The sequence below is a fragment of the Hypanus sabinus genome, chromosome X2 (genome assembly GCF_030144855.1).
Source record: "Hypanus sabinus isolate sHypSab1 chromosome X2, sHypSab1.hap1, whole genome shotgun sequence".
Taxonomy (NCBI): domain Eukaryota; kingdom Metazoa; phylum Chordata; class Chondrichthyes; order Myliobatiformes; family Dasyatidae; genus Hypanus; species Hypanus sabinus.
Genome location: NC_082739.1, coordinates 8,442,520 through 8,465,948, shown reverse-complemented (window position 1 = coordinate 8,465,948; position 23,429 = coordinate 8,442,520). Strand labels below are relative to the sequence as shown.

At 42.9% G+C, this 23,429-nt stretch overlaps 1 protein-coding gene and 1 long non-coding RNA gene across 17 annotated transcripts in view; one reads left to right on the top strand and one right to left on the bottom strand.

Moving 5' to 3' along the window:
• The window catches only part of phldb1b (pleckstrin homology-like domain, family B, member 1b), a 394,940-nt gene that overhangs the window by 156,646 nt on the left and 214,865 nt on the right, over positions 1 to 23,429 (top strand). For 15 of the 16 annotated variants that reach the window (XR_009509084.1, XR_009509085.1, XM_059956924.1 and 12 more), the window contains exon 3: positions 15,875 to 15,998. Coding sequence is in view for 14 of the 16 variants with exons in the window: in XM_059956924.1 (XP_059812907.1) it covers positions 15,875 to 15,998 (124 nt within the window). In the remaining 2 variants the exon portion in view is untranslated. Of the gene's footprint in view, positions 1 to 12,265; positions 12,449 to 15,874; positions 15,999 to 23,429 lie in introns of those variants that run through there. The other variant, XM_059956916.1, reaches the window with a different exon arrangement.
• LOC132385128 (uncharacterized) overlaps positions 16,009 to 23,429 on the bottom strand; it is a 36,247-nt gene continuing 28,826 nt past the window's right edge. Inside the window, exon 3 of the long non-coding RNA XR_009509086.1 lies at positions 16,009 to 16,187. This is a non-coding gene — a long non-coding RNA (uncharacterized LOC132385128). The remainder of the gene's footprint in view (positions 16,188 to 23,429) is intronic.

Sequence of the window (23,429 nt, the reverse complement as noted above, 5' to 3'; positions counted from 1 at the left end):
GCAAATTGACTGGTTTGTCTTGTGTATGAATGTAATGTAATATGTATATTCAAGGTTAGCTAATTTCACAGTATTTGTATTTTGGTTCTGGCTCTGTGGGTGACATTCATTTCTTTAGTGTTCAAGTTGTTAATTCAAGGCTTACGTCAAAGATTAAATCCTCTTACCAAGGTTGATGTTCTAGTGTAGCCCCCATCGAGAGTGCCACGTCAAAGGTGTCATCTTTTGTAAGAGACATCTTCCCCAATGGATAGCTGCAAAAGATTCTAAAATTCTTTACAATCTCTTGACTGGAACTTATAATTCAAATGATGTCAATGAAATAAGCTTCTTGATGGGAAGTTGCAATGTCCAGATTAGTTTCTGAACATGGCTTTTAAACGGCTTTCAAAGGCTGCAAAATTCTTAGTCATCTACTTAGTCATGCTAGTGATTATCTGTCATCTACTGAGCAGATGACAGGAATTGTAAAAGTGAGAGGAAACAAAATGGTCACATATTAGATGCACCTTCTGATATTATCCACATTCAACTTTCAGCAAGTGGTTCAATTGCCCTTTATGGAGTTAGTTGATGAGTTTATTTTGAAACTTGGTGATAGACTTCTGAGGCAGATTTCAGAAGCCTAGACTTCAACATCGCTCCATGACTAGAGCCTGAAACTGCTTCAATGCACGTTTTTTACACAAGTCACTCACATGCATCCTCTGTGTATGTATTGATGAGACAGCTGGTGCTAATGGTTTTTCTCAGTAAGTTTGAGGTGGTGATAGGTATCAGGGTCCAGTTCATTTAGAAAGTGCCACTTCACTCACAGTAAAACAGAGAGGATTAATGTGAAGAAGGCTGGACAGTGAGGTAATAGCAAACTCCAAAAAACAGATTCATAGTTTCATTCCGCCCAGCTCATCCATGCTGACCAAGATGACTATCTAAGCTGATCACATTAGAGTGTGTTTTGCCCACCACCTTTCCCAGTACAACTAGAATATGTTGTGTTTGTTATTCCATTATCCTTTCTGAGGCTGCAGTATTACATGCTGAGGGATGCACCGAATCTTGGTGCAGCCACTGAAAGGGTATGGTGGAGAAGGACCACGGTATAGGGTTCTTCCACTAGTGGACAGGGAAGGTCCAGATTAGGGTGAGGGAGTCTCTCAATTATTGTAGTGGTGTACCACTCCAGGGGGCCACATGAGGGGCAGCGTCCTATTGGCTTTAAAGAATGTAATAGAACAGTACTGAAATGTAAGAATGTGAATGTAAGAATGAAAAAGCATTGCATGGTTTATTCTTGTAAATATTTTTATTATGAATAAAGTTTGTTTTGATAAAAATATTTAAAAATTCTTCCTGCATCAAAGTTTGGAACTGAAAATCCACTCATTTTAATGGACTTTGCAAAATGGAAGGCTTCCAGTATGGATGTTTCAGTAATGTTTCCCAGCAGAGATCTGGGCTGATTTAATACAATGAATAAATCCCTGTGTGATCTGTCTTCTGTCACCATTCCTGGTTGAGTGACAATGCTTGGCCAGATTATTCTTGGTGTCTGTCATTTGGCTATTTGATCTGGTTGTAAGCAGAAGGAGGAAAGCTAGTCCAAATTGTGAGTGTCAGTCTGCACCTTTGGCAATGTTCCCAGTACTCCCGGAATGTGCTGCATGTGTAAATTTATTCTTTCTGCATCAAAGATTGGAATTTAAAATCCAGTCATTTTAATGGACTCTGCATCAAAGAGTGTAACGACAGAAAGCTCCCGGTATGAATTTTTCACCAAGGTTTCCCTCATTATAACAGTCATAAAATGATGGTATCATTTAAAATGTAAAGTAAGTGCTGCATGGTTGCCTGAGGTAATGAGAGGCACTATATAAATGCAACTTTATTCAGAGCCAATGATATATTTCTGAAGTATAGTCACTGTTAAATTTTCAGAAGACAACTGTCAATATGCACATAGCAGACTGCAAAAACAATCACTTAATAATGGTCGAATAAATTATTTTTCATCAAGTTGGCAGAAAGATAAATGTTGGCACAGACACCAGTGACAACTTCCCTCCAGCTTGTTCTTTTTCATCTCAGTTTCTGCTGGCACTACAATTCCTGATTCAGACCCCTGTCGAATATCCAGGAACAAATGAAGAGAAATTTCCTTGCTATGGGAAGACAGAAGGCATCCAGACTGGTCTCTGTCACAAGTTCCATTTTCCAACCATTTTCTGCATCCGAACTGTTATGTGCCCTCCCCTCCCACGCTGGTTTGATACTCTCTCATTAATAGAAACATTTCAACATCTACCCTGTCAAGCCCTTTCAGATCGTATATTTTCAAATAAGATCACTCCTTATTCTTCAAAACTCCAAGGAATATAAATACAAGCTGTCTCACTTCTCTTGATAGGACCACCCTGTCATTCCAAGAATTAGCCTTGTGAATCTCCCTTGGACTGTCTCCTATGCTATTGTATCCTATTTTAGGCACTTGAACTAAAACTCTGCACCATATTCCCAGTATGGCTTCACCACAACTGTAACAAAGCCTCCCTATTCTGTACTTCAGCCCTTTCACAGTAAAGGCCAAGATGCTGTTTGCCTTCTTGACCATTTCTTGGACCTGCCTGCTAACTTTTTGTGATTCATGTACTAGAACACTTAGACCCCTCTGAACTTTAGTCCGTTGTAGTCCATCTCCACACAGGTAATAATCCAGCTTTTGCTTCCCCATGTCAAAGTACATGGCATTACACGTTGAACTCTGTTTGTCACATGGTACGCTCTACCTCCAAACCCAACGACTCGAACTAGAACCGTCCATAGAAAGTCACCCTGCTCTATACCTGCATCAGCTCAACAGCTTCTGAGACCCTCATTCACATCTTTGTACTTATAGACTTGTCCATCCAACACATTCTGGTTGGCTTCCTTCCTTCTGCTGTCCTTGAACTTGTGATCATCCAACATTCCATTGCCTATGCCCGCTCCAAGTCCCAGACACCCATTTGTGCATTTGTCCTATTTACTGAAACCACAATGAACATTTCAAATTGGAGTTTCAAACCACTCCATGCCTCTCTCCCCTCTGTAGCTCCTTATTCTCCTCCAGCTGAGATATCCGCACCCCATTATTAAGGCTTCTTGATCACATTCAAATTTAATAGCTGTTCCATTGGCAGTCATGCCTTCAACCAAAGCAATTAGGGTAAACACAAAATACTCTGCAAAACGCACAACACGCTGGATAAACTCAGCAGGTCGGGCAGCATCCGTGGAAACGAACAGTCAACGTTTCAGGCCGAGACCCTTCGTCAGGACTGAAGAGGGAGGGGGCAGGGGCCCTGTAAAGAAGGTGGGGGGAGGGTGGGAAGGAGAAGGCTGGTAGGTGCCAGGTGAAAAACCAGTAAGGGGAAAGATCAAGGGGTGGGGGAGGGGAAGCAGGGAGGGGATAGGCAGGAAAGGTGAAGAAGGAATGTAAGGAGAAAGCACTATGAGTAGTAGAAGGAGACAGAACCATGGGGAGGTGATAGGCACCTGGAGAAGGAGGCAGAGTGAAACTGGGATGGGGAAAGGGAGGGGGAGAGAATTACCAGGAGTTGGAGAATTCAATGCTCCTGCCAAGGGGCTGGAGACTACCCAGACGGTAGATGAAGTGTTGCTCCTCCAACCTGAGTTTGGCCTCATCATGGCAGTAGAGGAGGCCATATCCAAATGGGAATGAGAGGCAGAGTTGAAGTGGGTGGCAACCGGGAGATCCTGTCTGTTGTGGCGGACGGAGCGGAGGTGCTCGACGAAGCGGTCCCCCAATCTGCGTCGGGTCATGTTGATGTAGAGGAGGCCAGGTCAGAGTTCCCCTTGTCCTCACCTACCACTCCACCAGCCTCCGGGAGATCCAGCATATTATCCTCCACAACTTCCACCACCTTCAACAGGACCCCACCACTAAGCACATCTTTCCCTCTCTACCCCTCTCTGCTTTCTTCAGGGATCGTTCTCTCCGTGACTCCCTGGTCCACATGTCCCTCCCCACCGATCTCCCACCTGGCACTTACCCTGCAAGCAGAAGTGCTACATCTGTCCCTACACCTCCTCTCTTACCACCATTCAGGTCCCCAAACAGTCCTTCCAGGTGAGGCAACACTTCACTTGTGAGTCTGTTGTGGTCATCTATTGCATCTGGTGCTCCCGGTGCGGCCTCCTCTACATCGGCGAGACCCGATGCAGATTGGGGGACTGCTTCGTCGAGCACCTCCGCTTCACCTCCCCCACCCCTTGATCTTTCCCCTTACTGGTTTTTCACCTGATACCTACCAGCACCTTCCCACCCTCCCCCCACCTTCTTTATAGGGCCCCTGCCCCCTCCTTCTTCAGTCCTGACGAGGGTCTTGGCCCGAAACATTGACTGTTCGTTGCCACGGATGCTGCCCAACCTGCTGAGTTCATCCAGTGTGTTGTGAAATAAATTAGGGTAATAGGTAGTAAAGCCTTGGACCATATGTTTATTATGAGGAAGGAGGTATCTGCGGTTTTGAAGGTATTCTTTATTTTAGGGGTTTCCAGAATCTGCAGTTGTCTTTTTATATCTTAATTTACTGTAATATTCTGACTGATAACATCTTCCAGTAACTCACATGCTCTTGTGGTCTTGAAGCATATTAAAGTGGGCAAATCCCCAGGTCTTGAGCACATGCACATTCAGGCTTATGGGAGGCCAAAGAAGAAAGGGGCACCTTTGTAGAGATATTTGCTTCATTGTTAGATTAGTGAAGTCCCAGAAGCTGGCTAACACGTCTGTGCTGTCTTTACGACAGTTATTTAGTTTATAATATTTTCGCTTAGTAATTCATTCGATAGTATTTTCTAGTTAGAATTAGAAGTGTTTAAAGTATATTCATTGCATGTAAAATATATCGGCATGTGATGACGTCACATCCAGTTTCGCCGCGTCTTGTGAGAAAATACCGGTTTGAAATTAGCGCGAGGGTGGGGGCTCACCACGAGGCAGACCCGAGCAGAAGTTGTTTTGCAGGCATGAGAAATCACAGTGAGAGCAACGCTGTAAGTTAATAGATAATCGATATATTGAACTAAGATGTTAATGCCGATCCTGTTAGAAGTAACGACGGTAGATAATGTTTATGCTTTCGTTAGTTAAAGAGTCGCGGATAGTTTGCATGGAAGTGTATTTAAAGTAGTCAATGGAGCAGGTAAACTCTCCCTGTATACTGCACCTTAGTGTAATGTAGTTATAGTCACCTTTGCAAGTATTTACACTTGAAATGTGATATTAAGGAAGGAACAAATACTGCATCAATCTTGTATTGTTTTATCAACAGTTTTCACCATATGTTAATGTGAAGAGTGAACAGTAAATAGTTAATCTTACTGCGATCTGGTTCTTATTAACTGTGGCTTATCTCGACGTTAAATTCGGCGTTTCGTGACATGCGAAGGAGAACGTTACAGTGAAAAAGCGACATTATCAGGTGTTTCAAGTGCTGCAATGTCAGCTCGATCCAGCATCAAGTCGATGGCGCCCAGCGACAAGGGCGGTAAACCGACATCAAGTAAGTCCACCCAGGCAAGAGCCAAGGCAGAAGCCGCCAAGGTGCGACTGCGTTACGCCAGACAAAAAGCAGTTTTGAAAATGAAACTGGCCATCAGAGAAGCCGAAATCCAGAAAGAAAAGGCTGCCAGAGAAGCCGAAATCCAGAAAGAAGCTGAAAAGGCTGCCAGAGAAGCCGAAAGGGCTGCCAGAAAGGCAGAAGCCGCCAAGGTGCGACTGCGTTACGCCAGACAAGAAGCAGTTTTGAAAATGAAACTGGCCACCAGAGAAGCCGAAATCCAGAGAGAAGAGGCCGCCAGAGAAGCCGAAATCCAGAGAGAAGAGGCCGCCAGAGAAGCCGAAACCCAGTTGGAAATGGCAAAAATATAGACAGAGTTGCAAGTGCTGCAGCTAGAAAGAGAAGAAGAAGCTGCCATGGCGGAAGCAAAGTACATAGAAGAAGCTGAAGGGTCGCGTGATCTGACCGCAGTAAGATCTACTTTAGAAAGGACCAGACTGGAACGCACAAGCGACTATGTACAGTCTCAAATAGACAGGCAGGCTCGTCTCCCCTCTCCATACATATTCGATAACTTCCCCAGCTACGAGGAACCTCAGAGAGTCACGATTCCATCACATCCATACGAGGAAGGAAATTTACCCTCACGGCTCCGTGATGAAGTCAAGAATGAAAGAACCGACAACGCTCCTTCACCCCCACAACAAGACGGCGGGGAGGGAGAGGTTCACTCCAGGACAACAATTGTCAGCTCGAACTGTACAGAAGTTTGCAGTCAAACTCAGTCAAGCCGTTCTTGTTCCAAGATCTGCCTCACTGAGGTGTACCCTAAAGAAGCACAACAAGACATTACCAAGCGTAAAGTAACCGACGAGACGCTAGGTCAGTCAGTTTTCGTTCAAACCGAGCACGGAAACAAACTTGCACAATCAGCTCAAGATACCATTTCTTTAAAACCCAAAGACACCAAGGTCTTCAGAGATGAAGCAAATAATGGGGTTGCCCCATTGCCTTTCAGAGAACCACGCCAGCGCTCACCAGATAACAAAGAGCAGGCAGTCAAACGGTTCACGTCCTTACGGAAAACCCAGAAAAGGAAACCTGAGATGCAGCAACGCACCCGATTGGCCCACGAGGTACTGTGCACCCTAATGGCAGAGGTCACAGCCATTATAAACGCACAATCATTCCTACCTGTGTCTTCTGACCCAGAAAACCCCTTTATACTTTCGCCATCAACGCTCCTTACGCAGAAGGCAGGAGCACCTCCTCCACCAGGAGACTTCTCAGACAAGGATTTGTACACAAAGCAATGGAGACAAGTCCAGGCTCTGGCAAATCAGTTCTGGCCTCGCTGGAGACAAAAATATCTACCTTTGTTGCAACAGAGACAAAAGTGGACAGAACCCCACAGGAATCTGGCCAACGGCCAGAATCACTGCTACATTCCCTAGCGGGGATGGACATGTCAGGAAGATCGAATTGAAAACTACCGACCAAGGCGATGTGAAAATTTACCAAGGGCCAGTTACAGAAGTTATTCTACTTCTACCCAATGACTGATTAAGAGACTAAGTTTTGTACTCTGCTCATTGTGACCTTACGAAGGTCAAGCGGGGAGTGTGCTGTCTTTACGACAGTTATTTAGTTTATAATATTTTCGCTTAGTAATTCATTCGATAGTATTTTCTAGTTAGAATTAGAAGTGTTTAAAGTATATTCATTGCATGTAAAATATATCGGCATGCGATGACGTCACATCCAGTTTCGCCGCGTCTTGTGAGAAAATACCGGTTTGAAATTAGCGCGAGGGTGGGGGCTCACCACGAGGCAGACCCGAGCAGAAGTTGTTTTGCAGGCATGAGAAATCACAGTGAGAGCAATGCTGTAAGTTAATAGATAATCGATATATTGAACTAAGATGTTAATGCCGATCCTGTTAGAAGTAACGACGGTAGATAATGTTTATGCTTTCGTTAGTTAAAGAGTCGCGGATAGTTTGCATGGAAGTGTATTTAAAGTAGTCAATGGAGCAGGTAAACTCTCCCTGTATACTGCACCTTAGTGTAATGTAGTTATAGTCACCTTTGCAAGTATTTACACTTGAAATGTGATATTAAGGAAGGAACAAATACTGTATCAATCTTGTATTGTTTTATCAACAGTTTTCACCATATGTTAATGTGAAGAGTGAACAGTAAATGGTTAATCTTACTGCGATCTGGTTCTTATTAACTGTGGCTTATCTCGACGTTAAATTCGGCGTTTCGTGACACGCGAAGGAGAACGTTACAACGTCTACAGGGGACACAAATCCTCTGGCTTTCCACTCAGCTTTGGAGCACCTGGACAACATCAAAAATGTGTCAGGCTGCTGTTTATTGATTCTCTTTTCAGTGCTTAATACCATCATCCCTCAGTACTAATCAACAAGCTTTGATACCCGGTGGCCTGTACCTCCCTCTGCATCCTTCAGATCCTTGAATTCCTCACCGGGAGACCACAGTTAGTTTGAATTGGTAATAGGATCTCCTCGGTGCTGAAAATCAACCCAGGAATACCTCAAGGATGTGTGCTTAGCCCTCTGCTCTACTCTCTCTACACTCATGCTAGGCACAGCCTGAAGTCCATCTGTAAATTTGCCGATGATACATACCACTGTTGTTGGCAGAATTACAGATGGTGATGAGGAGCCGTACAGGTCAAGGTCGTGCGGCTGGTTGAGTGGTGTCTCAACAACCTTGCACTCAATGTCAGCAAGACCAAGGGATTGATTGAGGACTTCAGGAAGGGACATGAGAACACACGCCAGTCCTCATTGAGGGATCAGCTGCAGAATGGGTGAGCAGCTTCTATCCTGGGTCCAAGACATTGATGCAACCACTAAGAACCCAGTGACTAAACTTCATTAGGAAGTTTGCTGATGATAAGAGACTAAGGGGTCTGTTTTGACATTCAATCCATGGTAGGACCAAAAAGTAGATGACAGGGCACTGACGAGTGTTGTGGATGCGAGGGATCTGGGAGTACATGCACTGCTTGTTGGAAGTGACTGCATAAGTAGACAGGGTAAGAAAGTGTTTAGTGTGCTGGCCTTCATCAGTCACCCATTGAGTTCAGGAGAGAGGACATTATGTTTGTTGTTCAGTTGTTAAGTCAAGTCTGACTCTTCATGACCTTATGGACCATGGGTTTTCATGGCAAGATACGGAAGTAGATGGCCAGGCCTTTCTTCTGCAGAGATACTGCTGCTGCCCAGGTTGGGACCCGGCTGGGTTTGAACTCAGGACCATCTGCCTTGAAGTTCAGTGCTGATGCCACCACACCACCAGCAGTGTTATGTTTCAGTTATATAATTATTTGGTACGGCTGCATTTGGGAGATAGTGTACTGTTTGGTTACCCTGTTATAAGCAAGACGTTGCCAACTGGAATTGGAATTGGTTTATTATTGTCACATGAAACATAATACAGTGTGTAGCAGCTTCAGAGAAAGTGCAGTGCAGGAAGACAATAAGGTGCAAGATCATAACGAGCTGGTGGGGTGCAGGAGAGATGTATGAAGATGCTACCCGGACCAGAGGATCGGAGTTATAGGGAAAGGATGGCCATGCTGGACCTTTGATCTTTGGAGCAAAGGAGGATAAGGGATGATCTCCTAGAAGTTTATAAAATCATGAAGGGTTACTCAGGACTTGAGTCCAAAATTTGAAGGCACAAATAAAGAATATGAGGGGGAGAGTTTTAAAAGAGATATGAGAGTAAACTTCTTTACACAGTGAAGTATCTGGAATGAGCTGCCAGAGGAAGTGTTCAAGGTGGGTACAATTGCAACATTTAGGAGGCATTTGGATAGGTACATAGAAGGGAGGGGCTTGGATGATTTTGGGCCGAATCGATTGTATTTCTATTGTATCATTGATTCTATTATATTTCTTTGTTCTACTGCGAATGCCTGCAAGAAAATGAATCTCAGGGTAGTATATGGTGGTGTATATATATACTTTGATAATAAATTAACTTTGAACTTTGAATGCAAGCAACTGGGTCTAGCAGGAAGGATGCTGTAGTTAGTATAGAGCAGTTGGGCTAAAGGGCCTTTTTCTGTACTATATGAGGTGACTCTAACTAGGACCTTAAACCCTGAAATTACCTCCCAAAATGTCCTTGCTTTATGTTCTACCCTTAACGTGGCCACCTTTGGTCATCTTATCTAATGTCACCTTACATGTCCCAGAATCGATGTTGATCTGAAACTTTCTTCTCTGTTAATGAAGCTCTGTAAATGAAAGGTGTCTCTGCATGGAGCTTCAGTCTAGATTACATGCTCAAACTTCTGGAATTGGTTTTGAACCCTTGACTTTCTGAACAAGAGGCATTGTACCACACAGACTGAATTGAGTGTGATTTCTGTCCACTTTGATTTTAAAAAGTGCTGAAATCACATTGATGCCTGAGTGAATGCCGTTCTCAAATCATTCCATAATTGCATTGCTGATACTGTGAGATCTTTCATCTGACTATAGGAAGAGTTGGTTATAAATACTGCAGAGTCTGTCTCTTAATCGCTTTTGTGAGTTTGCTGCCAAATCATTTTAAATGTAATTGGATGACAGTAATCTTCTTAAAACACCTCTGCTTTGCCTGCTACACTTTTGGAGATGGTGTGTCCCTCAACTCCTCATTATGGGATGGGATCTTGCCTCTGATCACCATCTTTGCCATGTTGGCAACAGATCCTGACTGGAGGAATTCTTACCTTTGTGTTGAAAAGCAAATAGTGCTGCCTCTGCTTTTTCAGCCAAAGCCAGTGTTTTAGAACACACTGTACAATTGTCACACCTTGAGAATGAAAGTCCACGGTTTATGTGAAGCCTTTCACAACCTGAGGATATCCCAAAGCAATTTACAGCTTTTTATAGCCATTGTTGTAATCTAGGAACAATAAACGTGGATCAATCTAAAGGAAAAAGGATATTTTAATACTTGAATATACACCCTCTCCATACGTGCACACATCTTCACTTCTCAGGCAGCCTCTCTGGATCAAGGGTAACTTGCTTCCACTCTGCTTTGTAGGTTCCTAGGAACATGACGGACTGCTTCTTGCACTACCATGGTCTTGTCTTCAGCTTTTTGTTTGGCACTGATGTCTCATTTTTGCACAGACTTCTTTTCTCACTCTTCAAAGCCTTGTATAATTTAGATATGATTTACATTATTTATAATTTACACTCAGCATCTACAGTCGTGCTCCAAACACAAGTTTCTTACCACACTTCTGCAGATGACAATAACTTGATTTGAAATTCTCAGTATCATCCTGAAAGTTCCTTCTCTACTCTCCACATTGACCAGTTATGGACTAAAAATTCCCAGGAGTCAGTGGGGATGTAATTTTTTTCAAGGAGGCTTTTGAGAACATACTTAAATCTTTTCCTCTCTCCTCCCGGAAATCTCTTGGTGATCTGTTAGTCTTTGTGCATGAGAGGGGTAGGGGGTGTTTGGGGCTTGCTAGTTTTTGGTTCTTTTTCTTTTTTTGCAGGGTGGTGAGGAATTGATGTCTTTCTTTCAACTACTTATATGGCTTTCTGTATTCTATGGCTATCTGGAGAACACACAATTCAGAGTTGTATTCTGCATATATACTTCAATAATAAAATAAACCTTTGAACCTTATGAACCTATTTTCGCCTGACAGAGCTTGTTTTAGGATCCTAGTGTCAGGCACTCTCAACAGACCTTAATGAGAGGAATCAGGGCCTGATACTGGGCATGTTGGTTTAGGAGAGGACACTGATGGTTATGCAGTTATTCTTTTGGTGAGTTTGTAAAATGTTTTAGAGATGGCAACTTTCCAAAGTACATACACAAACACGCACACATACACACATGTTTGGTTGTTTGGAGAGGAGGTTGATTATCCAAGGTATTAAACAAAACTAAAACACTAGAGATTCCACAGACGCTGGAAATCTTGAGCCACAGATGCAAAATGCTGGAGGAACTCAGCAACTCAGACACCATTTATGGAGGGTGTAGTGTGATGCAATCACTCAAGTTGTGGATAATGTTCTACTAAGGGGTTGTCTATTGATGGGTCTTCAGGTGGCTGTAGAGGCTATCTGCCCTTAATGGAGAAAGACTGTGTGTGACTTTGATAAGGGGAGTCTGATGCATAGACAGCCATCACACAGTACTTAACAGATTGAGGTCAGAGTCCAGTGCCATCATCTTCTGACATCTCCTTGACCTTACCACCATGGGTGACCCTGGCAGCAGCTAAGCAACAGATGACTAAACTCCAGACAAGCATCACTCTCGGGATATCAGTAACTCACAAGCCTCTCCACCACGACAAGATGACAATCCTTGGAAAAGGGAGGGGAGTAAGCAGTCAATGTTCCAGGTCGAGACCCTTCGTCAGGAAAAACAGAAGTGATGTTTTCTTTTGTTCATCTCAGTTACAGCCAGTGATTCCCAGACACATTAGACTGGGGATTCTCTGGTGCGATGTGATGCAATTCCTGTGATTGATGAAATGCAACGAGCACTCGCTCATTGAAGGTTTAGAAGGTGACCTCACAGAAGCCAGGCTCTCTGAACTGAGGGTGATGGTATGGTGCTTGCTGATTAATTGAAACAAGGCTGTAGCGACATTTCTCAATAAACATCTCCCATAGTGAGCAGTTGGAATTCAAAGGATTTATAGCTGCCATGGCAACGTATGTATTCAGATGTCATCCAGTTGCTTATTTACCAGGAATGGCCCTTGTTGTAGAAAATGAAGGCTTTTTGCTACAGGTGGCAGTTGTTACTCAGCGGGTAGCTTTCTTGCCCCAAAAAGGCGCAGACCCAGGCTGGCGGCTCTGCTGTACTGAGAAGGTACTCTATTGCTTGTGTGTATTGCCCTTAATACATCGACACCACAATCCTGCAATGTTAAAGTTAAATTACATTATTTTCAAACTGTGAATGTTACAATATGCTGTCTTGAGATTCGTTTCTTGCAGACATATACAGAAAAATAAAGAATACAGTGGAATTTATACACAAAGACTGACAAACTATCAAAGTGCAAAAAAAGGCAAATTATGCAAATAGAAATTAAGTAACGCTGGGAACTGTAGAGTCCTTGAAAGTGAGTCTCTAGGTTGTAGAATGAGTTCAGAATGTGGTGTGTGACATTATCCACGCTGGTTCAGGAGCCTGATGGTTGAAGGGTGGTAACTGTTCCTGAACCTGGTGGTGTGGGACCTCAGGTTTCTGTACCTCCTGCCTGATGGTAGTGGCGAAAAGAGGGCATGGCCTGGATGATGAGGGTCCTTGATGATGGACGCTGATTTCTTGTGGCAGAGATCCTTGTAAAAGTAAATGTGTTCAATTGTGGGGAGAGCTTTACCTGTGAAAGACTGGGCCATATCCACCATTTTCTTTAGACTTTTCTGTTCAAGGGCATTGGTGTTTTCATACCAGGCCATGATGCAACCAGTCAATATACTCTCCACTCTGCATCTTTAGAAGGTTGTCAAAGTTATAAGTGACAAACCTCAAAGTAGGTAGAGACTCTACCATGCCTTCTTTGTGATAGCATTTATATGCTGGTCCCAGGTCAGATCCTCTTACGTGATAATGACAAGGAATTTAAGGTTATTGACCCTCTCCTGCTCTTGGACAATCTGAATGAATGCAGGATAATTCATATACAGCTGAAGCCATAATCATATTCTATTTATCACTTACAGTGGAATCCTGTATCAGAATATTGTCTGTAAAGTACATGGAATGTCCTTAGGTTGTGAAAGGCACTATACAAATGAGTTAATGTCTTTCGCCTTTAAGACTGTTAGCATTAAATGATGGTGGCATAATCCAAAATAAATCAAACTCTGGTTTGGACTTGCTTCTACTGGAGCTTTAGTTGGTAGTCACATGCCAGTGTTGAAATGAAGTAGTGGCAGCTCTTAATCACCACTGTGGATGGACCAACTATGTATAAGGAATGGAGAGTCTTAGAAAGATAGCAATTTAGGCAAGGAAGAGGTGGCAGAGACGGGAATGTCTATGAATACATGTAAACTAAAAGAATTCTCAAATGGGTAGAGACGAGGAGTAGGAACCAATCAGTCAGCAGCGGCAGAGTAATGAGTGAGTTGAATTGGGACAATGTGAGCGGAGCTGAAATGCCTGGGTGTGAGGTGGGATGGTTAATAAAGGCACGAATGAGTGTTTATGTATATGTGGTGCTGAGGAGATGGGAGATAAACCAGTGGATATTTCAAAGGTAGAAGCAAAGATTTGTTATGAAATAGTGAATGTGCATATGCAATGATGATGTCCTGTGGATCACAATGTTACACTGGCCTCCCCACTCAAAATGTGGGATCTCCATAAAGGGGTGATGTGGCGCAGGGGGAAGAAAATCTCTCAGATTCTTAGTAGTAATTGAAACTTAGCCTGAATCTTACCCAGAAACAGGTCCAGCACTTGTCTAGTCCATAAGACTACAAGACAGAATCAGAATCAGTTTAAAATCATTGGCACATGTGGTGAAATTTATTAACTTTACGGCAGCAGTACAATGCAATACATGATAAATAGAGAGAAAAATACTGAGTTACATTAAGTGTGTGTGTGTGTGTGTGTCTTAAATAGTTAAGTTAAAATAAGCAGTGCAAAAAAACTGAAATAAAAAGTAGAGAGGTAGTGTTCATGGGTTCAATGTCCCTTCAGAAACTGAATAGCAGAGGGGAAGAAATTGTTTCTGAATCACTGAGTGTGTGCCTTCACATTTCTATACCTCCATCCTGAAGGTAACAGTGAGACAATACTGTAACAGGAACAGAATTAAACCATTTGGCCCATCGAGTCCGGTCTGCCATTTCATCATGGCTAATTTACTTTCCATCTCAACCCCATTCTCTTGCCTTCTCTTCATAAACTTTGACACCCTTATTAATTAAGTATCTATCAACCCTTCTTTAAATATATCCAATGACTTGTCCTCCACAGCTGTCTGTAGCAATGAATTCCACAGGTTCATCAACATTTACTTCTGAAGCAATTTGGCAAGCCATTCCACTTAGCATTGAGCAGAATGCTTAAAGTTGAAAATGGAGTTGTGATATAGGTTTGCTGTGTGTACTTGGGAGAGGAAGCAAGTGAGGGTCTTTCCTGAAGGCTGGGCAACAGAGTACAGCTTATGCAGAAAAAATGAATTCAGCTGGTATGTAGGGTTATTGAGGAGGATGAGGGGAGGATATTATACCATGACATGTCGTGTTGTTCATGCTTTGATAATTCTGGGTTACATCTGAGATCCAGAAAAATGTTGTAATGTTTGCTGTCCCACTGTGCAAATTTTAAGTCAACCGAGCCAAGACAAACATCCTATCCATATGCGAGCTCACTGCTTTAAACATTTCGTGTCCATTGTTTATTAAAAGGTCTGTGTTACTGAGCAGGGGAAAAAACATATTTTTTGTGGTTTAGCAGAATGAAATTGTTGAAATGCATCAGATTCTTGTGGGATGCTGTTTCCCCAGCAGGAGACCTTCAGGCAGAGAGCCTCAAGGGATCTGCCATCCGGGACTTGGATAAGGTGAAATGTCTTCATTTTGAGGGTTGTGTGTCTTTGGAATTCTCCGAATCAGAATACTGAGGGTGTTCAGTTGTTCAATATGTACAAGACAAAAATTGAAAGGATTTTTTCAAAGTCAGTCAAATTTATTGTCATGTGCTCCAGTACATGTATTCACACATGCACTGAAGAACTTGCAGCAGCATCGCAGCGCAGAGCATCAGATAGGTTGTATTCAGAAAAAAAACCCATAAATTTAACATAATTCATACACAATTTGTACAAGAGGACACAACGAAAAAGTCCATTTTAGTGCAAAGTGATCAAAGTGTTGCTACACTATAGTGATTAGGGCTGTGCTAGTTTGTTCAAGGACCGAATAGTTGAAGGGGAATAGCTATTCCTGAACCTGGTAGTGTGGGGCATCAGCTTCTGTACCTCCTGCCTGATGGTAGCAGTGAGAGGTTGGCATTGCCCAGATAGCGGGGATCTCTGATGACGGATGTTGTCTCTTTGAAGCAGCATCTTGTGTAGATATATATACCAATGCTGCGAGGAATGTGTCTGCACTGCATTACTGCTTCTCACTATAGAGCTGAGTGGAGTTGTGATGATCCATTGATGGTGTGACGCATAGGAGGGGGATGGTATGAGGGTGGGTGGCTTATTGCAGCTGCTATTATCCTTAACTATTTGGTAAACATGTGTTGACCTTTTCCTTTCACTTCCAGAATACACCTCTCGACCTGATTGACACAGGGAAGGGGCTGAGAGTACAGACGGACAAGCCACACCTGGTCAGCCTCGGGAGTGGTCGTCTAAGCATCGCCATCACATTGCTTCCACTTGAAGAAGGTGAGAGATTGCCGGGGATGCCTTTGGGACATCGGCTAAATAGTCATTAACATTAACCCAGCTTTTCTCCACACAGATGCTGCCTGATTTTTGGCATTTCCAATGTTCTTGTTGTTCTGATTACCAGCAGCAGTTGAGTTTCCCCTCTCTCCTTTCTCCTCTTTCTCATTAATGTTTCAGTTCAGGACCCTGTCAGAACCGGAAAAGAGAAAAAAAAAGCAATTCAATTTTCAGTAGAGAGAGGAATGGATAGAACAAAGGAAATATCTCAGATAGGGCAACACCAAATGGACTAATGGATACAGCAGCACTCACATGAAACTGGTTTATCTGTGTAGTATGTTGTAATTGGCAAGGCATTACTAATACGCAGAATAAGGAAAACTGAGCCAGAAATGGGCATTTCTGATATAGATAGAAAGAAAGAGCCAGTTGTTTAAAGTTGAAGACTTCAGCATTGAGTCTGGAAGATAAGACTTTGTTCTTCGGGCTTGTGTTGGGCCTTCTTCTAACAGGTCTAGATACCCACAGATAGGGTGGAAATGGAGTGAGAACTGATGCACCATCAATAACTCACACTGAGACATAAGGCGAGATATCGGCTTTTATTGACTGGAAGAAGGAACCAGGAGTGAGTGTCTATCATACTATGTCCTGGAGACTGAGGCCGAGCGTCAGGCCTCAGATCTCCTTTAAACAGGGGCCTGTGGGAGGAGCCACAGGAGCAGTCAGCAGGGGGCGTGTCCCGACAGGCACATAGTTCACCACAAGAACTGTGTAGAGGAGACCACATTGTGGTGCAATACACCAGTTTGGAAGTTGACCACTGCTTCAGCAATAGAGGCTCTTTGATTCAGTGAGTCAATGTTGACCACATGCCCACACAGCTAGTCCCAATTTCATGTGTTTACTTCATATCCCCCCTAAGCATTGCCCCCCATGTAGCTACCTAAGTTTTTCTCAAATTATGCGATTATAACTCCCTCAGCTATCTCCTCTGACAGTTTGTTCCATATACTGACCACCTCTGTGTGAAAAAGTGGCCGCGCATGTCCTTTTTAACTCCTTCCCAGCAAGAGCTGTTTTGTGCCTGGATGGCAGGAAGACCTACAGTGAAAGGATGGACGTTGCATCTCTTTCAGTTACATTGTAAAGTGCTTTAAGCTGAGGAGTGATTGGTAAGAACAGAAGAGCAGAGAAAAGGGTCCGCAAAGGGAATGATCTCTTTGAAATGCTGAAAGGGGAATGGAGGGAAATACAAGTTGCATAATGGAATCTTATAGGAGCCTTCCAGCACCAATATCTAATTCACCAACTTTAAGCAACTTCTTTTCTTTGCATCTCTATCAGAAATGGCCATTTCTGCCAATTATAATTTGCCCCCATTTTCCTTATTCTACTCATGTTGTCTGGTCAACTGGGCACATCTCACAACCTCACCATTATTGACACGTTACATAGACAAAGCAGTCATTAACCCATCTGGGTTCATCCTGCCAGAGATTTTCCCATCTACCCATCCACCCACAACCATCCCTCTTACTGAAAACTCAACTCACTTATCAATTCTGCCGATGAGCCTTGAGCCAGAAGCATTAAATGTTTTTCTCCCAACAGGTGCTGCCTGGCCTGGTGTTCTGATGTTATTTCATATTCCAGTTTCTGCATTCTTTCATTTTCATTTCCTGTAATTTTACATTTTTTTTGGATTATGCTGAGTGCCAAAATGTAGGCCATCACTCCCAGACATCCATTCTGAGGACTTCTTCTGCTCTTTCATTTCAGTGAATAGATCCCATCACACATTTTGTAAAATGGCTGATGAGGTTCTCCCTGGTGACCAGGCCAATATATGCCCTTCATTGCTGTTTCTGACAACAGATTATTTGATCATTGCCATGTTGCTGTTTGAGTATATGTGTTCAAATTGGCTTTGTGACTGCAATGTACAAGCTCCAAAATTAATTTGTTGGCTGTGCAGTCCTTTGGAACATCCTGTAGTTCTGAAAGAGCTTTATAAATGTCACCCTTTTTCTTCCAATTTTCATGTCAGCTGATTCCATTGCGGCATTTCTTCTGTGTCTCTGATCATGTTCCTCTGGCTTGCGTGTCTCCTTATGCTCCATCCTCACTTGCAAACCTTCTGCCATTTTGTCTGTATGATCTACAAAGCTCTCACTACAGCTTTCCAGCTTGGTCCCCTCTTCTCAGACTCCAGATCAAAATTTTAAGCCTAGGTTTTACCTGGTCATCCACCTGAAGCAATGGAAGGGTTAAGAGGGTTGCCTGATGACATGAGTATTAAAAAAACTGTGTTCAATGTTATTTTCTGTGTCTGTTAGCACAGAAAGTGGTGTTTTGTTTCACAAACTGAACACCTGTCCTTCAACACCTTGAGAATCCTGGTGTGAATATATAGCACATGATAATATTCCTGGAGTGTACCTGGTAATATTAAGGATTGAGATATACAATATGCTTCTCAAAGCAGCTTGGAAGGACAAAAGACCAAAAAAAACAGAGCAAGATCAGGCAGCCCTGGAGCCTAGGCTGCCATTCAAGAAGGTCTTGTCCATTTTGATCTTAGAATTCATCCATTTTCCTCCCCAAGCCCATGATTCCACCCTCATCAAAGAATACATCTGCTGCTGTCTTGAAGATACTTAATAATGCAGTTTTTACAATCCTCTGAGCTAGAGAATTCCCTGCACCCAGAGAGAAGTAATTCCTCATCATCTCAATCTTAAATGGCCAACCCTTATCCCAAGACCATACCTGTTGTGATGATATCTGTGGAGTCTTACTGTGCCAAAGTTTTGCCATCTGAAATGTTAATAATTAACACTAGCAGATTCCGCTGCCTATTTCTGACACTTTTTGACCCCACTGGGTCAATTATTGCATTATTACTGCAGGTAATTACTGCATTTCAATCTCTGCCAGTATTTTCCAATCACCTTTAAAATTCTTTGGAAGTTCAGATATTAATTGTAAAGAGGAAAGACAAATGAGAAAATCCTCTAAATCTTCCATGTCAAATAAAATGAAGTAAAGAAACCAATAATTATGTATCACTTCCAACAGTTCTTCAAATAAACTGAAATATCACATCCATAAAAGGTGTTAGAATGATTTGTTTGTCAATTTTGCTGGAAAAGTAATATTCGAAACAAAAGCTCAACTGTACTGACAAATTATGTTGAGAACATAACTTTGGGTATTTTTAAACTGAGTTTTGGAAAGTATTGTAGGCATATTGCTGGACATCCCATTCTCCATTCTTGAAGTCTGCCTTTGCTCCCAAGGAAATGGATCAGTGCTGGAACTGGGGATTAAACATCAAATTAAATTTCCCCAGAATGGCTGTGCAGAGAGAGATAACAGGCTGCCTGCACACAGCATTCAGGCCCAAACTCTGCACAGTAGACCAATCAAACCACTGAATGTGCTCAGTGCAGAAGTCACTTGTTTCAGTTGAGTGGCACTTTATTAACTAAATGAGGAACATTTTCAAAGCTGCATCACAACTAAGTTTTAATCTGGTTCGTTTTCTCCCCTTTGTATATAAAGATTTGAAGTAAGTGCCTTTTTGAATTTTTTTTTCCATGTGCTTTGGACTGGAGTTCTTTTACTCGCTGCCTGTAGAAGTCAGCAGCTGATTCCTGAAGTTTCTCATTTTCTGCATTTTACTTTTCATGGTAGGCTGCTAAAAATCCCACCAAATTTGGCTAAGAAGGCCTCACTGGCTGCCCGACTTTGTCACCTTATTTGCTCGATGATTTTCCTCAGTCCTGTGGTTCACAGTCATGCCTTTGCATTGAGGTCCTGCCTGCTCTCTCAGGTGATGCTGAAGATACCACAGCACTGCCACAAAGAGTGCTTCCTGTTTTCATGGCAAGTTATTCTCTCTAATCAACACTTAATGGCAGATTATCACATTGCTTTGTGGAACCTTGCTGAGCGCAAATTGGCTGCCACATTTCCCACATTGCAATGATGACTGCTCCACTCAGATTTAGCTTTAGAACTCTGGGAGGTTTTCATACCTTCTTTCTCGTTCTCTTTCATCTGCTCATTTCTTTCTCTCTGTCTGTACTTCTACCCTCTCTCATATTCTCTCTCCTCTTTCTCATTGTCTCTTCTTCCCTTTTTCTCTAAACTACCATCAGGGAGGAGGTACAGGAGTCTGAAGACACACATTCAGCAATTCAGGAACAGCTTCTTCCTGTTTGCCATCAGATTTCTGAATGGACATTGAACCCATGAACTCATTACTTCTTTCCTTGTACTATTCATTTATTTTATAATTTATGGTAATTTAATGTCTTTGCACTGTACTGCTGCTGAAAAACAAAACATTTCACATAATCTAAGAGAGCAATAAGTCTGAATCTGATTCTAGCATTCTCTCATTCTTGTCCCCTACCTCTCCCTCTCTTTGCCCATACTCTGTTTACTCTTTCCTTTCCTTTCCTCTCCCTGCCCCCTTCTATGTTCCATCAGGGAGGGGGCTACGTACGGTGGCATCCACACCAGGAACAACAGACTCAAAAACAGATACTTTCCTCAAGCAGTAAGACTGATGAACAACTCCTCCCATTAACCCTCCTTACCACTACTTTATTATTTCCTGTCAGTCACCTTATGTACAGACACTCCTATGCCTAGTGCCAGTCTATGGACATAAAATCAATCTATGTATATAAGAATTGAATTGAATTGACTTTATTTCTTACATGCTTCACATACATGAGGAGTAAAAATCTTTACATTATGTCTCCATCTAAATGTGCAATGGGCAATCATAGTAATTTATAATACTTAATAATAAATAGAACACTCAACGTAACAGAAATACACTCAAATCAGCGTGAGTTAATCAGTCTGATGGCCTGGTGGAAAAAGTTGTCCTGGAGCCTGTTGGTCCTGGCTTTTATGCTGAGGTACTGTTTCTCGGAAGGTAGCAGCTGGAATAGATTGTGGCTTAGGTGACACGGGTCCCCAATGATTCTACGGGCCCTTTTTTCGCACCTGTCTTTGTGAATGTCCTGAATCATGGGAAGTTCACAACTACAGATGTGCTGGGCTGTCCACACCACTCTCTGCAGAGTCCTGCGATTAAGGGAGGTACGGTCCCCATACCAGGCAGTGATGCAGGTAGTCAGGATGCTCTCAATTGTGCCCCTGTAGAAAGTTCTTAGGATTTTGGGGCCCATACCAAACTTACTCAACCGTCTGAGGTGAAAGAGACACTGTTTTATCTTTTTCACCACACAGCTGGTGTGTACAGACCACGTGAGATCCTCGGTGATGTGGATGCCAAGGAACTTGAAGCTGTTCACCCTCTCAACCGCAGATCCATTGATGTCAGTAGGGTTAGCCCGTCTCCATTCCTCCTGTAGTCCATAAACATCTTCTTTGTTTTTGCGACATTGAGGGAGAGGTTGTTTTCTTGACACCACTGTGTCAGAGAGATGACTTCTTCCCTGTAGGACACCTCGTTATTGTTCGAAATTAGGCCAATCAATGTAGTATCATCAGTATGCATTTATATTAATTGACTGTTTTATTATTATTATGATTGTTCTTTATCTTTTGTGTTTTTTGTGCTGCATCAGATCTGGAGTAGTGATTATTTTGTTCTCCTTACACTTGTGTACAGGAAATGATATTACACAATCTTGAATGTTGATCTTCCTGGGGACCACCAAGCCCTGAGAACCCCCTGACCACCACCCAGCTCCTCCTGTCCAACTCATGGCTATATCCAAGGGGTAATTTTTCTAAAAGAACTGCACATCTGGTCACAGACTCACAGGATGACAGTAACTTCATTGCTGAGGACAGGAATGATGTCGAGACAGTAACCGACAGTAATGAGATGTCGGTCCATGGCCTCTCTTGTGCCAAGATGAGGCCGCCCTCAGGGTGGAGGAGCAACACCTTATATTCTGTCTGGGTACCCTCCAGCTTGATGGCATGAATATCGATTTCTCCTTCCAGTAAACAAATTTCTCCCCCACCTCCTCCTTCCTCTATTCCCCACTCTGACCTTTTACCTCTGGACCTTTCTCCTCTGGTCCACTCTCCTCTTCTAACAGATTCCTTCCTCTCCAGCCCTTGACCTTTCCCATCCACCTGGCTTCACCCATCACCTTCCAGCTAGCCTCCTTCCCCTCCCCCCACCCACCTTTTTTATTCTGGTGTCTTCTCTCTTCTTCCCAGTTCTGAGAAAGGGCCCTGACCCGAAACGTCAACTGTTTATTCATTTCCATAGCTGCTGCCTGACCTGCTGAGTTCATCCAGGCGTTTTGAGTGTGTTGCTTATGCCTCTGGGTGTGTTTGAGTCTTATTGTACTGTATGAGTGCATGTGTGTGTGTACTCATGTATCTTGTGTCTAACAGTTTTGTATTATTCATACAGTGGCATGTAGCTTAGTAGTTAACACAGTTGCTTTACAGTGCCAACAATTAGTAATCGGGGTTCAATTCGCACCTCTGTCTGTAAGGAGTTTGCATGTTCTCCCCATGAATCCATGGGTTTCCTCCAGGGTCTCCAGTTTCCTTCCCTATTTCAAAGATGTACAGTTAGCGTTAGGGTGAGTAAGTTGTGAACATGCTATGTTGCCACTGGATGTGACACTTGTGAACTGCCGCAGCATATTTTCCCTGATTTGATTTGACACAAATGACACATTTCGTTGGATGTTTTGATGTACATGTGACAAATCAGGCTAATCTTTATATCTTTATGTGCACACTTCATTGGTGTGCCTGTGCTTTGCACATCAGTTTACCCACCTATGTGTCTGTGTCTGTAGACTAGTATGCAGTGTATATGTATCTGCAGCTATTGGTGCATAGATGTGTAGTTGTGTTTATGTGTTTAGGTACGTGTGTGCACTCTGTGTGTGTCAGTTCCTTGAAATACATTACATCAGCTTGTGGCTTCAAACAAGCTTTTTGGTAGTTTAATTCTTTAAATTCACTCCACTTGCAATGAGTTCCAATGTAAAACGCAGCAAAATATGGAAGATGAAATGTTCTCATGACTAGTTTTAATTTTGCTCATGATTTTTGATGAAGACAGTTATGACCCAGCTAACTGCTGGCACAGCTGCCGTGTGAAGGGGAGGCGACTGTGTGAAGCTGTTGCCTTCCATCATAAACCAGGTCACGGAGGCATGTGTGCTCCTTGCACCGTGTTACAAGCAGAGTTGCGAGGGAACTCATCCAACTGTAAAGTGAGCCTTGCCCTGGATGGAATTGATGCCCAAAATAGTTCATGACAAGGCTTTGCAGCTCATTTAGCTTATGAGCCAATGTCGGAAATGCCACAGGCTTGAAGATTATATCAAGTCCTGTTGAGATTTTCTTGTTGACCTTTGTTGCCACTACAGTGTCAATGAGCAAGGAAGACTAAGATTTAAG